General features: G+C 43.1%; 1 protein-coding gene across 2 annotated transcripts in view; it reads right to left on the bottom strand.

Annotated features, from left to right (window-relative positions):
* Window positions 1-13767, bottom strand: part of SV2B (synaptic vesicle glycoprotein 2B) — a 247574-nt gene that overhangs the window by 94026 nt on the left and 139781 nt on the right. For both annotated transcript variants that reach the window (XM_018066594.1, XM_005694936.3), the window contains exon 2: window positions 3982-4767. In XM_018066594.1, the coding sequence (XP_017922083.1) occupies window positions 3982-4432 (451 nt within the window). In that variant the 5' untranslated portion in view covers window positions 4433-4767. The remainder of the gene's footprint in view (window positions 1-3981; window positions 4768-13767) is intronic.

Here is a 13767-nt window from a genome sequence, read left to right on the forward strand (position 1 = left end):
ATTTCTTAGAATGTGTAGAACAGCCTTTTGGACTCTGTGGGAGAGGGAGAGGGCGGGATGATTTGGGAGAATGGCATTGAAACATGTATAATATCATATATGAAACGAGTCGCCAGCCCAGGTTCAATGCATGATACTGGATGCTTGGGGCTGGTGCACTGGGATGACCCAGAGGGATGGTACAGGGAGGGAGGAGGGAGGGGGGGTTCAGGATGGAGAACACGTGTATACCTGTGGTGGATTCATGTATGGCAAAACCAATACAATATTGTAAAGTAATTAGCCTCCAATTAAAATAAATAAATTAATATTTTAAAAAATAATAAAGAAAGAAACAACCTTAGCAATAATAATTAAAATATCTTGAGCACCTATAATGGGCAGCCACCGTTTCAGGCAAGTTAAATGCATTAAACTCATTTAGTCCTCAAAAATCCTATGACGTGAGATATCCTTAGCGGCTCCATTTTGCAGAGAAGGAAACTGAGCACAGAGTAGCTAAGTAATTCCCAAAGTCACTCTCCTAAGAATTGGAGGAGGCCGGGTCCACGTGGCTGCAGGGTCCAGGCTGTTCCATGATCTCAGTACAACTGTGTTAAGTTGCTTCAGTCATGTCTGACTCTTCTCAACCCCATGGACTGTAGTCCACCAGGCTCCTCTGTCCATGGGATTTCCCAGGCAAGAGTCCTGGAGTGGGTTGCCATTTCCTCCTCCAGGGGATATTTCCAGCCCAGGGATCGAACCTGTGTCTCCTGCATCTCCTGCCTTGGCAGGCAGGTCCTTTACCACTGAGCCACCAGGGAACTGCAACTCACTATAAATGCTGCAGGGGGGCTGTAATAATACAAAGTAACAAGAACTAACAGTAGTTTAGTGGGCATGGGGCTTACCAGCTTTATCTCATATAATCCTTGCAACAGATGTATCATTACCCTATTCCATATATAGGAAAAATTGATCATTAAAGAAGTGATGACTTGCCCAAGGTCACTTGCCAGGAAAGATAAATGACAAAGCCAGTTGCCAAAACCTTGTTGAGGGACACCAGTGTCCACATTGGCAACGTTCCCCACACCATGCTACCTCTCTGTTGGAAGAAATTCATGGTGTTCAGGTACCCTATGGGGTGCCTGATGACTGGAGAGAAGTCTTCCCCATGGCATGACCTCCTTCCTAAAGACCATGCATGAAAGAAAGGCTGTATGGTGTAGCAGAATCAGCACAGATCCTAAACTCAGAAAGACCTGGTTTGAAAGTCCAGCTCCAGCAATTACTATGTGCCATCGAATACAGCTCACTGAGTCTGCTTCCTGATATGTACAAATGGGACAAAAATTCCTATAAGCACCATGGTGACTATGCAGCTGACATGAGAAAATGCATAGCGAAGCCAGCCTGATGAGACTCTCCAGTCACCCACCTCCCTGGACCCATTAAGGGGGCCCCACAGGCGCATACGGGAGTCCATCTCTGTCAGGAGTCTGCCTGCCCCTCTTGGGCTGAGTCATAGCATCTTCATCGTAAACACTGAAAGCAAAACTTGACAGTGTCGCGTCTCCAGATTGGGACCATGTTTCCTCAATTCCCAGCATTTGCCCTGAGAGCCGGCTGTTAATGAGGTTGTCGGGTACCAGGGTAGTGGACAGACCAAGAGGGCATGAAGTCATTACTGACATGCCAATTTGGACTAATAGGAATCCAGGGTTTCAGTCGAAACCTGTTTTATTCCACAAAACAAATTAATGGTCTTGGGAATGTTTAGATCAACAGGCAACAGTCTTGTTTGGTCAGGGGGTTGGGATTCATTTTGGCTTTTGCCCTTTTAAAAAGTCTGTTGAAACTTGAAGAGACAGCAAAATTTTGCTGATAAAAATAATAATAATTTTTATTATTTTAAAACAATAAAAAAACTCTGGGTGACATCTTGCTTCTTGAGTCATTTCTTTTGTTTGTATATACTTGGTCTCTTTTGGTTCCCTGATAGCCATACCTGACAGAGATCTCATAATTTTAAAGGTCCCTTTAACTTTAATTAAACAGGAATAAATAAAAAACGTGGGTGTGTGTGGTTTATTCCACTTAGTGTAACTCGTTTCATCCATGTTGTAGCTTGTGTTAGAATTTACTTCTTCTTTAAGGCTGATTTTTTTTTTCACATTTATATTCATTAGGGATAGTGGCCTGTATGCTTCTTTTTAAAAAGTTTTATTGAAGTATAGCTGATTCACAATGTTGCATAAATTCTTCTCTTCAGCAAAGTGATTCAGATGTATAGGTCTCTCTAAATATAGATAGGTATTTTTCATATTACTTTCCATTACAGCTTATCACAGAATATTGAATATAGTTCCCTGTATGACCTTACGATGTATCCATCCTACATATAACAGTTTGCCTCTGCTAATCCCAGACTCCCATTCCTTCCCTCCCCCTACCCCCACTTCCCTTTGGCAACCACAAATCTATTTACTACATCTGAGAGTCTATAAAACCATTTTTAAAAGCCTCTAGGGATAGTTCTTTATGCAGATGTTTTCTCCATTTTTTTATCCTAGTCCTATTTATTGTGGCTGTAAATCAGGGGCCAGTGAACTATAACCCACAGGCTAAATTCAGCCTGCTACATTTTTCTAAATAAAGTTTTATTGAAACACAGTTGTGCCTGTTTGTTTGCATATTGTCTATGGCCTCTTTTGTGCTAGAGGCAGAGTTGAGTAGTGGCGACAGAGACCATCTAGACCTATAGAGAAAATGTTTGTCAGTCCCTGCTCTAAAGCGAGCAGTGGGGCCAGAGTGGCACAGAATGTTTGAAAGCACGCATCCTTACCATAATCAAATAATTCTCTGCTAATGCCTGTCTGTCCTACTTTACACAAGTTCTTTGAGAGGCAAGGACAACATCTACCTTGTTCAATATTTTTTTCTCCAGGGCTGGAGCAGAAAGACTAAAACATGGTACACAAACAAGAAATATTTGCTGAATGAATGAACTAAGCTGCTGGACGGATTTTGAGTTCTTGAGGGTCATAACGATTAAAGTGTCTCAGTCTCGAGTAAGAACCTGACTCACGGTAAGTTCTCTGAAACTGTACATTTGCTAAACAATCAACTGTATGGATGGTGAATTTAGAGAATGAATATGTTTTGTAGGACATTTAATGACCAAGACAAGCCCTTGTCTATATTTTGATGAATCTCTTCTATGCCACACTATTTATGCCCACACTCTCTCTAACTTCACAAAATTCTCTGTGCCTCAAGCCCAGATATCTGAAGTCTGGCTCTGATGGTGCTAGTCTCATCAAGGATTTGCCAAGCTCCCGTCCTCCATCCCACGGACTCCATCTGTGCCTCACAGTGTGGCTCCCAACAGCCTGCAGGGGCTCAGCGGGTGGCTCAGCCCAGCATTTACCGCCAAGACACACGGGCATTCGGCCCACTAACACTTATATACAAGAGAAACCAGGAGCAGATGCTAACGGATTCTGGAAAGTCAGAGAGGAGCACTGAGTGGAAGAGACACGCACACACACAAAACGAATTTGTTATTTGGATATGGAAGATGACTTAATATAAAGAAGAGAGAAATCAGACTCTCAGGGAGGAGGAGAAGGAAGTATAACCTTTAAAATTTGTGAATCCCTATATTGTACGCCTGTAACTTATATAATACTGTACATCAGCCGTACTTCAATTTTTTTAAAAAAGACTTGGAAAAAAGAACTAAATTCTTGAGAGTCAGACAGTTCTCAGTAGGAACCTAAGCTCCAATATCTATCAGCTTTGTAAGCCTGTGCCTATTAAAGTCTCTGAGATAAAAACACCTTCATGACAAAACGGATGTAAAATGATAGTGCTGCAAGGACATTATGGTAGATTTAAGACGCCTAAGAGTGACAGGTGCTATACAAATTATACTGCTCTTTCCCGCTTCAGATTTTCACGCCACAAGGAGAATGAGCTCTGAAAACTTCTACTTACCAAGCATTCCCTTCTTGGAACTAGAGAGACACATGTCCTTCTCGGCACTGGGCAGGGCAAAACTCACCACGAACACTTCCACCCCATCAGCCATCAGGGCCAAACCCAAAACGAAAAAGAGGGTCCACTGGAAGCGCCCATGGCCACACTCATCAATGATGGTCTCGTACTGGTGCGCCAGCTGCTCCTCGTCTTCCATCCGCTCGGCCTGCAGGTCTGCCTGGCCCCGGAGACCATCTGCCCGGGAGGGCGCCATCTTGGCCTGCTTGGCCTTGACGTCATCCGGGTGAGGGATGCCCTGGTACTCGCCCTCGTAGATCTCGTCTTCCTCATCATGGCCTTCTGTAACGTCGCTCTGCGCATCCTCTTCTGGATTGGACTCGTTGCCACGATAGTAGCCATCACCGGGGGCATAGCCCTCATAGTGGTCCTGATACTTGTAGTCAGCCATTCCTCGGTTCTGGGACTGCCTGCTTGCCTCGTGAGCTATATTCCTTTCACTGCGATAGAGGTTTGGGCTGTCTCAATAACCATCATCCATGCTAGGTACAGACGTTTAAATGTAGACTTCTTGGGTGAACGTAACACCCTTTGTCTTTTTGCATTCAGTGGCTACTGGAAGTCTTTGAAAAGTTTCAAAGTCTGGCCTGGTCTCCTTCAGCAATCCAAAGGTGTTGTGTTGAACGTTGATTCGAAATGGGTCCAGCTGTTCTCCTTGACAAGGAGCCCACAGGACTTGGCAGCTTGCTGACTGGCCTGATTTGTTCCGCCTCTGAAGGTTATGCTCTGGAGTGAAAGAAAGGAAAGAGTGTTATGAAATGTAGAAATTCTAGCAAGTTACTCTCAGAATTGAACAAACATATTTATTAGTGCCAAGGTTTCATGTGTAAGGTGGAGGACATCTAGATTAGACATCAGATTCATATCAAATGAATAAGCCTCAAATCAGTGAGAAAGAACAGTGGTCAGAGAGCCCTTGGAAGCATTGATTAACCCATGAGAGGGGTCAAGTCTTATATTAATACAAGAATGAAATGTAAAGTGGGCAAGAAGTTTTTCAATACAAGATGATCTTGTGTTATGGATTTTCTGTTAGAATTAATCAAGCTTTTGGCCACAGGGCAGGTTTATTACAGTTCAGCTTCTGTTATGAGAAGGCCAGCTTTTCTAACTGTCAAGAAGTGTCTGTGCAATTTTATACCTAGAAATGTATGGCTAGGAAATATCTAGGACCATTTTTCCCAAGGCTCAGCTTACTTAATGATACTCAGCGTTGTGGTTCCAGGGCTACTCTGATGTCCTTGCACTTGCCTTAAAATGGGTAAGAATAGTTGCTGGCTTGTGTCTGAAATTCCATTCTGCCACGTAGTGGCAGTGTGATAGTGCACATGTTTCTGAGCCTTGATGTTCTCATCTGTAAACTGGAGATAATCAATAGTACTTAACTCATGAGGTTGTGCATAAAGTGCTCAGGATAGTGTCAGACTCGCTTGGTAAGCACTTTTTAAGCTTTTTTAAAACTTTTTATTTTACACTGGAGTATAGCTGATTAACAATATTATGATGGTTTCAGGTGGACAGGAAAGGGACTATCCATATACACAAATGCATCCATTCTCCCCCAAACTCCTCTCCCATCCAGCTGCCACATAACACTGAGCAGGTTTCCCCATGCTATACAGTAGGACTTTGTTGGTTATCCTTTTCTAGTAGAGCAACCCTATTTAAACACTGATGTTATTTTGCTCTTTTTTCTTCCTAGCTCCAATTCTGGGAACCAGGGCCCAGTATTGTCAGACCCGAGACCTTACCTTGTATCCCAGTTCCAATCACTGGGTCCATCTGTTGATTTCCATGCCCAGCAGTGAAACATTATTGCATGCATGTACGCATGCTCCATCGCTCAGTTATGCCTGACTCTTTGCAACCCCATGGACTGTAGCCTGCCAGACTCCTCTACCCATGGAATTCTCAAGACAACAATACTGGAGTGGGTAACCATTCCCTTCTCCAGGGTATCTTCTCAACCTGGGGATGGAACCGGGTCTCCCACGGTGCAGGTAGATTCTTTACCATCTGAGCCACCGGGGAAGCCCAGCAGACCCTGTCCTAATCACGTCCCTATAACCCCGTGCTCACAAGATCTGCAACCACCATTTAACGATGTCCCCTGGGCACCAGGAACTGTGCTAAACGTACCATATCCTTTATCCCTGATTCCTACAATGATCAGAAAGAGAAGAAAACTGTGCCTGTATCTTTATCTTACAGATAAATAAATTTGTATTAGCCCATGCCAGACTGAACCATGTCAAATTAATATTCTTAATCTGTTTTTATTATATCTGTTTAGGACCACAGGAGGAATATAAATCACACGTAAACAGCATGAGAGCTTAGCAGAGTGCTATAAAAGATGGAGAGAGGATGCCAACTGCCTGAGATCTGGTGTGCTATTTCCATCCTGGGGGTTCTGCAAAAATGTCATGAACCAAAAATGATAGCTGTGCAATTCCAGAAGCACGTGTGGCAAATACCACTCGGGGCAAAGGTCCTGGGACTCACTTTGTGGAAAGAAGCAGATCTTTGTCAAAACGAATTCCTCTCATCATATCCAGTTAAATGGACCGTGGTGAACATCAGGGGTTGTGGAGTCGGGAAGACTCACTGTCAAGTGTGGTGGGTTTTCTCCTCTTTCATTGAGAAATGCCAACTCATTTTCTCAGCAAAGTATTTTCTAGAGAATACAATAATTAGTCATTTCCTCTGTTACAGGTTGACTTGGGAAAAAATGGTATACTGAAACCCTAACTTCCAGAACCTCATAATATGACCTTTTTAGGAACTACATTGTTACAGAGGTAATCAAGTTAAAGTCAGGTCATTAGGGTGGCCGCTAATCCAAGATGACTGGTGACCTTATAAAAGGGGGAAATCTAGATGTGGAGACAGACACGCATAGAGAGAGAAGATGCTGCAGAGACGCAGGAAGGGTACCACTGACAAGACAAGGGATGCCTGAGGCCACCAGAAGGTAGGAGAAAGACATGGCTCACAGCCCTCAGAAGGGGCCAACCCCCGTCAGAAGGAAGCAACCCCCCTCATCAGGACTGATCAAAACCAACACCTTGACTTTGGATTTCTAGACTGTGGCACTTTGAAACCATCAACTTCTTTGCTTAAGCCATTCAATTTATAGTGCTTCGTTATGGCAACACCAGGAAATACATCCATTCGAAAACATTAGCAAGTCTAGTGTTTATCAGATAAACAGCAATACTAAAACAACCAGAAGAGCAGCTATCAAGATAAGCATGTTACCAGCATTATCTCATTATCCTCACGGCCAATAAAGAAGCACTGCTATTCTCGCCATCTCACAGATGAAGACACTGAGGGCTAAGAGGATTCAAGAATGTGCCCAAAGTAACACAGAGAATCACTATCAGGGCTTGGATTTGAAGCCAGCCTCAAAGAGCATGTTAGGGATGATACACCGTGGAAGAAACTGGGAGTCCAAAGGGCCAACTCAAGGTCACACATGGAGTTGCCTACAGAGCTAGGATTGACACTGAGCTTCTGATTCCCAGGTTCAAGATTGTCTGCCCATTCTCAACAAACATCCCCCAGGATCCTTAGTGCTTAAGGCAGTGCGTTAGGTATGACATGCCTCGATCCCCACTCTCAAGAGGTCTACCCCTCACGAGACAGTGAAACAACACAAAGCACCATGCATCATGAAAATGACAATCTTGATTATCAACAACATTATCTTTCATTTATTGGATGCTCTGTGGCTTTGACCCAGGTACAGTGCTAAGTTTTGTAGTATCTTCCAACCAGGGCAAGAACCCTATGAAGCAGGGGCTGTTTTTACACTCAGTTTACAATAAATAAGACTGAGGCTGAAGAGGTTGGACAGATGACCAGTGTCCCAGATTGTAGTTCTCTCAGGGGATTCAGAGAAGGGAGAGATCACCATAGGCTAAGTTCTGCTGAAATAGCATCCTAGAGGTTAGGGGCCTTCCAAGGGCAGGCAAGCGCTCAGAGAGCAAACAACAGAGAAGAAGGCGCTGCGGGCTGGAGGACAGGCAGAAGCAAAGGCACAGAGTTAGGCATGGCTTCCCTTGTTCTGGCAGCAATGAAGCACCCGCCCACGGCAGAGGATCCAAAAGGGGCAATCACGGGAGATAGACGGGGGAGTAAATAGCAGCCAGTCTGAATGCCCCGCTCAGGGACTGGGAATTATCCTGGGAACAAAAGGAGCCTTGAAGGTGGTTGTTGAAGTGAGTAAGAGTGGTGTGTCGTGTCGAGCGGGAATCTGGAAAGATGTTGCTGGTGGGGATGCAAATCCTGATTTTTAAGTGAAAACCTGGAGACAACGAAACCAGGTAGAGGTGTGTGTGTGTGTGTGTGTGTGTGTGTGTGTGAATAGCCCAGACGTCAGGTTAGGCCTGGACAAAGGAGGTGGCCTTCAGACAGGAAGAGAAGGATAAACACAAGGAGACATTCTCAGGAGAACGAGTGATATGTTTCCTGGCAGGTGAGAAGGAACAGCAAGGGGAACTGGGATGATGATGACTCTAGGGCAGCGAATTCTGGACTGGAAATCCTACAACTGCTGTGCAGTTAAGACAAGCAAAAATCTTCTTTCAGGCTGATCTGCCTTTTTGGAAGGTGAAATGAAAGTCACTCACTCAGTCGTGTCTGACTCTTTGTGACCCCGTGAACTATACAGTCCATGGAATTCTGCAGGCCAGAATGCTGCAGTGGATAGCCATTCCCTTCTCCAGGGGATCTTCCTAACCCAGGGATCAAACTCAGGTCTCCCACACTGCAGTTTCTACCAGCTGAGCCACCAGGAAAGTGGTAGGATATATACCAGGCTTCTCAGGTGGCCCAAGTGGTAAAGAACCCACCTACCAATGCAGGAGACATAAAAGATACAGGTTCGATCCCTGGGTTGGGAAGATCCCCTGGAAAAGAAAATGGCCACCCACTCCAGTATTCTTGCCTGGGAAATCACATGGACAGAGGAACCTGGTGAGCTACAATCCCTAGGGTCTCACAGAGTCAAACACAACTGAAGCAACTTAGCAAGCATGCATGCAGGATATATAGCAGAGTGGTTCAAGAACACAGCCCAAGTGTCAACGCCCCAGGTTCAGATCCTGACTCTGCCACTTCCTGCTACCTGTGTGCAAGCCGCTGGTCACTCTGTGCCTCAATTTACTCATCTGTAAAGTGGCCGCAATACTAGTACCCACACTGGGGATTTGAGAAGATAATTCATGAAGACTGCTTAGCACAGTGCCTGGCACAGATGTGATCAACATAAATTTGAGTTATTATCATTGTTGTTGTTATGATTATTATCTGAGCATTGATAAGGAAAATGTAGCCAGGATCTCAGCTTGAGCTTTGCTGAACTCCACTTGAGATCTGAGGCCCATCTGGACTGGGCTGGGGAACCAAGTACAGAGAAAAACAAACTGACATTTAGTTATTCAGGGAAACCACTGCTTCTCAAAAACAGCCCAGCACAAATCTCTTAAGCATCCTCCGTTAACTCTTGCATTCTATTAACCTCTGCATCTATGCCACCTGATTCAGAATCATTGTGTGGTAAACACTTGTCTGTAATTAAATATCACAGAGAACAAAGCTAAAAATATTACAATCAAATGATGTAATGCTTCCCAAAATGTGTTCTGCAGAACATTAGGCCTTTTAATATGCTCATTTAAGGGAAAAAAGAATTTCAAGAGAAAATGAGTTTAGGAAACGTGTATACTCTATTCACCATTTTCTTTCAGAGACTAGTAATTCACATGGCTATGTTAAAAGCTGTGAGAAGACCTGCATAAAAATCCACTTCGCACCACAATGAGCTACCACAACACACACATCAGATTTGCTCCAATCAACAGACAAACGACAGCAAGCGTTAGCTTCTTTGTGATGAACTAGAGCCCTCATATGTTGCTGGTAGGAATGAAAAATGATTCGGCCACTTTGGAAAACAGTTTGGCAGTTTCTTAAAATGTTCAACATATGCTTACCAAACAACCTGTTGATTCCATCCTAGGAATCTACCCAAGAGAAGTTAAGACATAATGCCCACACAAAGACTAATACATGACTGTTAAAAAACAAAACAATTTATAATAGCCCCAAACCGGGAACAATACAAATGTCCATCAACTAATGAGGAAAGAACAAAAGGTAGTCTATCGATGCAACAGAATAATAACCAGAAAGAAAAAAAGAAAAACTCTATGGGCACATATTACAACATGGAGGAACCTCAGAAACATTACGTCAGTTAAAAAGAAAGCAAACACAAAGGGCCATCTGGTGTGTGACTCCATTATATGAAATCTCCAGAACTGGCAAATTTCAGTTCAGTTCAGTTGCTCAGTCATGTCCAACTCTTTGAAACCCCGTGGACTGCAGCACGCCAGGCTTCCCTGTCCATCACCAACTCCTGGAGCTTGATCAGACTCATGTCCATTGAGTCAGTGATGCCATCCAACCAGTTCATCCTCTGTCATCCCCTTCTTCTCCTGCCTTTAATCTTCCCCAGCATCAGGGGCTTTTCCAATGAGTCAGTTCTTCTCATCATGTGGCCAAAGTATTAGAGTTTCAGCTTCAGCATCAGTCCTTCCAATGAATAGTTAGGACTGATTTTCTTTAGGATTGACTGGTTGGATATCCTTGCAGGCCAAGGGACTCTCAAGAGTCTTCTCCAACACCACAGTTCAAAAGCATCAATTCTACAATGCTCAGCTTTCTTTATAGTCCAACTCTCATACCCATGCATGAATACTGGAAAAACCATAGCTTTGACTGGATGGACCTTTGTTCGCAAACTAAGTCTCTGCTTTTGAATATGCTATCTAGGTTGGTCATAGCTTTTATTCCAAGGAGTAAGCGTCTTTTAATTTCATGGCTGCAGTCACCATCTACAGTGATTTTGGAGCCCCCCAAAATTAAGTCTGTCACTGTTTCCATTGTTTCCCCGTCTATTTGCCATGAAGTGATGGGACTGGATTCCATGATCTTAGTTTTCTGAATGTTGAGTTTTAAGCCAATTTTTCACTCTCCTCTTTCACTTTCATCAAGAGGCTCTTTAGTTCTTCTTCACTTTCTGCCATAAGGCAGTATCATCTGCATATCTGAGGTTATTGATATTTCTCCTGGTAATCTTGACTCCAGCTTGTGCTTCATCCAGTCTAGCATTTCACATGATGTACTCTGCATAGAAGTTAAATAAGCAGGGTAACAATATATAGCCTTGACGTACTGCTTTTCCTATTTGGAAACAGTTGGTTGTTCCATGTCCAGGTCTAACTGTTGCTTCTTGACCTGCATACAGATTTCTCAGGAGGCAGGTCAGGTGGTCTGGTATTCCCATCTCTTTAAGAATTTCCCACAGTTTGTTGTGATCCACACAGTCAAAGGCTTTGGCATAGTCAATAAAGCAGAAGCAGATGTTTTTCTGGAACTCTCTTGCTTTTTCAATGATCCAAGGGATGTTGACAATTTGATCTCTGGTTCCTCTGCCTTTTCTAAATCCAGCTTGAACATCTGGAAGTTCACGGTTCATGTACTGTTGAAGTCTGGCTTGGAAAATTTTGAACATTTCTTCGCTAAGGTGTGAGATGAGTCCAATTGTGCTGTAGTTTGAGCATTCTTTGGCATTGCCTTTCTTTGGGATTGGAATGAAAACTGACCTTTCCCAGTCCTGTGGCCACTGCTGAGTTTTCCAAATTTGCTGGCATATTGAGTGCAGCACTTTCACAGCCTCATCTTTTAGGATTTGAAATAGCTCAACTGGAATTCCATCACCTCCACTAGCTTTGTTTGTAGCGATGTTTCCTGAGGCCCACTTGACTTCACATTCCAGGATGTCTGGCTCTAGGTGAGTGATCACACCATCATGGTTATCTGGGTCATGAGGATCTTTTTTATATAGTTCTTCTATGTATTTTTGCCACCTCTTCTTAATATCTTCTGCTTCTGTTAGGTCCATACGGTTTCTGTTCTTTGTTGTACACATCTTTGCATGAAATGTTCCCTTGGTATCTCTAATTTTCTTGAAGAGATCTCTAGTCTTTCCCATTCTACTGTTTTCCTCTATTTCTTTACATTGATTACTAAGGAGGGCTTTCTTATCTCTCCTTGCTATTCTTTGGAACTCTGCATTCAAATGGGTATATCTTTCCTTTTCTCCTTTGCCTTTCAATTTTCTTCTTTTCACAACTATTTGTAAGGCCTACTTAGATGACCATTTAGCCTTTTTGCATTTCTTTTTCTTGAGGATGGTCTTGATCACTGCCTCCTGTACAATGTCATGAACCTCTATCCATAGTTCTTCAGGCACTCTGTTGTCTATCAGATCTAATCCGTTGAATCTATTTCTCACTTCCACTGTATAATCATAAGGGATTTGATTTAGGTCATACCTGAATGGTCTAGTGGATTTCCCTACTTTCTTCAATCTAAGTCTGAATTTGGCAATAAGTAGTTCATGATCTGAGCCACAGTCAGCTACCGGTCTTGTTTGTGCTGACTGTATAGAGCGTCTCCATCTTTGGCTGCAAAGAATATAATCATCCGATTTCAGTATTGACCATCTGGTGATGTCCATGTGTAGAGTCTTCTCTTGTGTTGTTGGAAGAGGGTGTTTGCTATGACCAGTGCATTCTCTTAGCAAAACTCTGTCAGCCTTTGACCTGCTTCATTTTGTACTCCAAGGCCAAATTTGCCTGTTACTCCAGGTGTTTCTTGACTTCCTACTTTTGCATTCCAGTACTCTATAATGAAAAGGACATCTTTTTTGAGGTGTTAGTTCTAGAAGGTCTTGTAGGTCTTCATAGAACCATTAAACTTCAGCTTCTTCAGCATTACTGGTCAGGGCATAGACTTGGATTACTATGACATTGAATGGTTTGCCTTGGAAATGAACAGAGATCATTCTGTCATTTTTGAGATTGCATCCAAGTACTGCATTTCAGACTCTTGTTGACTATGATGGCTACTCCATTTCTTCTAAGGGATTCTTGCCCACAGTAGCAGATATAATGATCATGAGTAATATTCACCCATTTAGTTCACTGATTCCTAAAATACCAGTGTTCACTCTTGCCATCTCCTGTTTGACCACTTTCAATTTGCCTTGATTCACAGTCCTAACATTCCTGGTTCCTATGCAATATTGCTCTTTACAGTATCATACTTGACTTCCATCACCAGTCATATCCACAACTGGGTGGTTTTTTTTGCTTTGGCTCCTTCTCTTCATTCTTTCTGGAGTTATTTTTCCACTGATCTCCAGTAGCATACTGGCAAATTTATCGAGACAGAAAGCAGATAAGTGGTTGCCTGGGGCCAGAGGTGGGAGAGGGGAGTGACTATAAGTAAATTTCAGGAAAGTTGAGTGTTGGGAATATTCGAAAACTGGATTATAGTGATGGTTGCTGCACAACTCTATAAATTTAATAAAACCATTTACTCTAATGAGTGGATTTTACATCATGTGTATTTTAATAATAAATGATATTAAATATAATAAATAAGTTGCTCAGTCATGTCTGACTCTTTGCAACCCCATGCACTGTAGCCTGCCAGGCCCCTCTGTCCATGGAATTCTCTAGACAAGAATATTGGAGTGGGTAGCCATTCCCTTTTCCAGGGGATCTTCCTGACCCAGAGATCAAATCCAGGTCTCCTGCATTGCAAGTGAATTCTTTACCATGTGTGCCACTAGGGAAGCCCTATTAT

Source organism: Capra hircus, chromosome 21 (assembly GCF_001704415.2).
Source record: "Capra hircus breed San Clemente chromosome 21, ASM170441v1, whole genome shotgun sequence".
NCBI lineage: Eukaryota > Metazoa > Chordata > Mammalia > Artiodactyla > Bovidae > Capra > Capra hircus.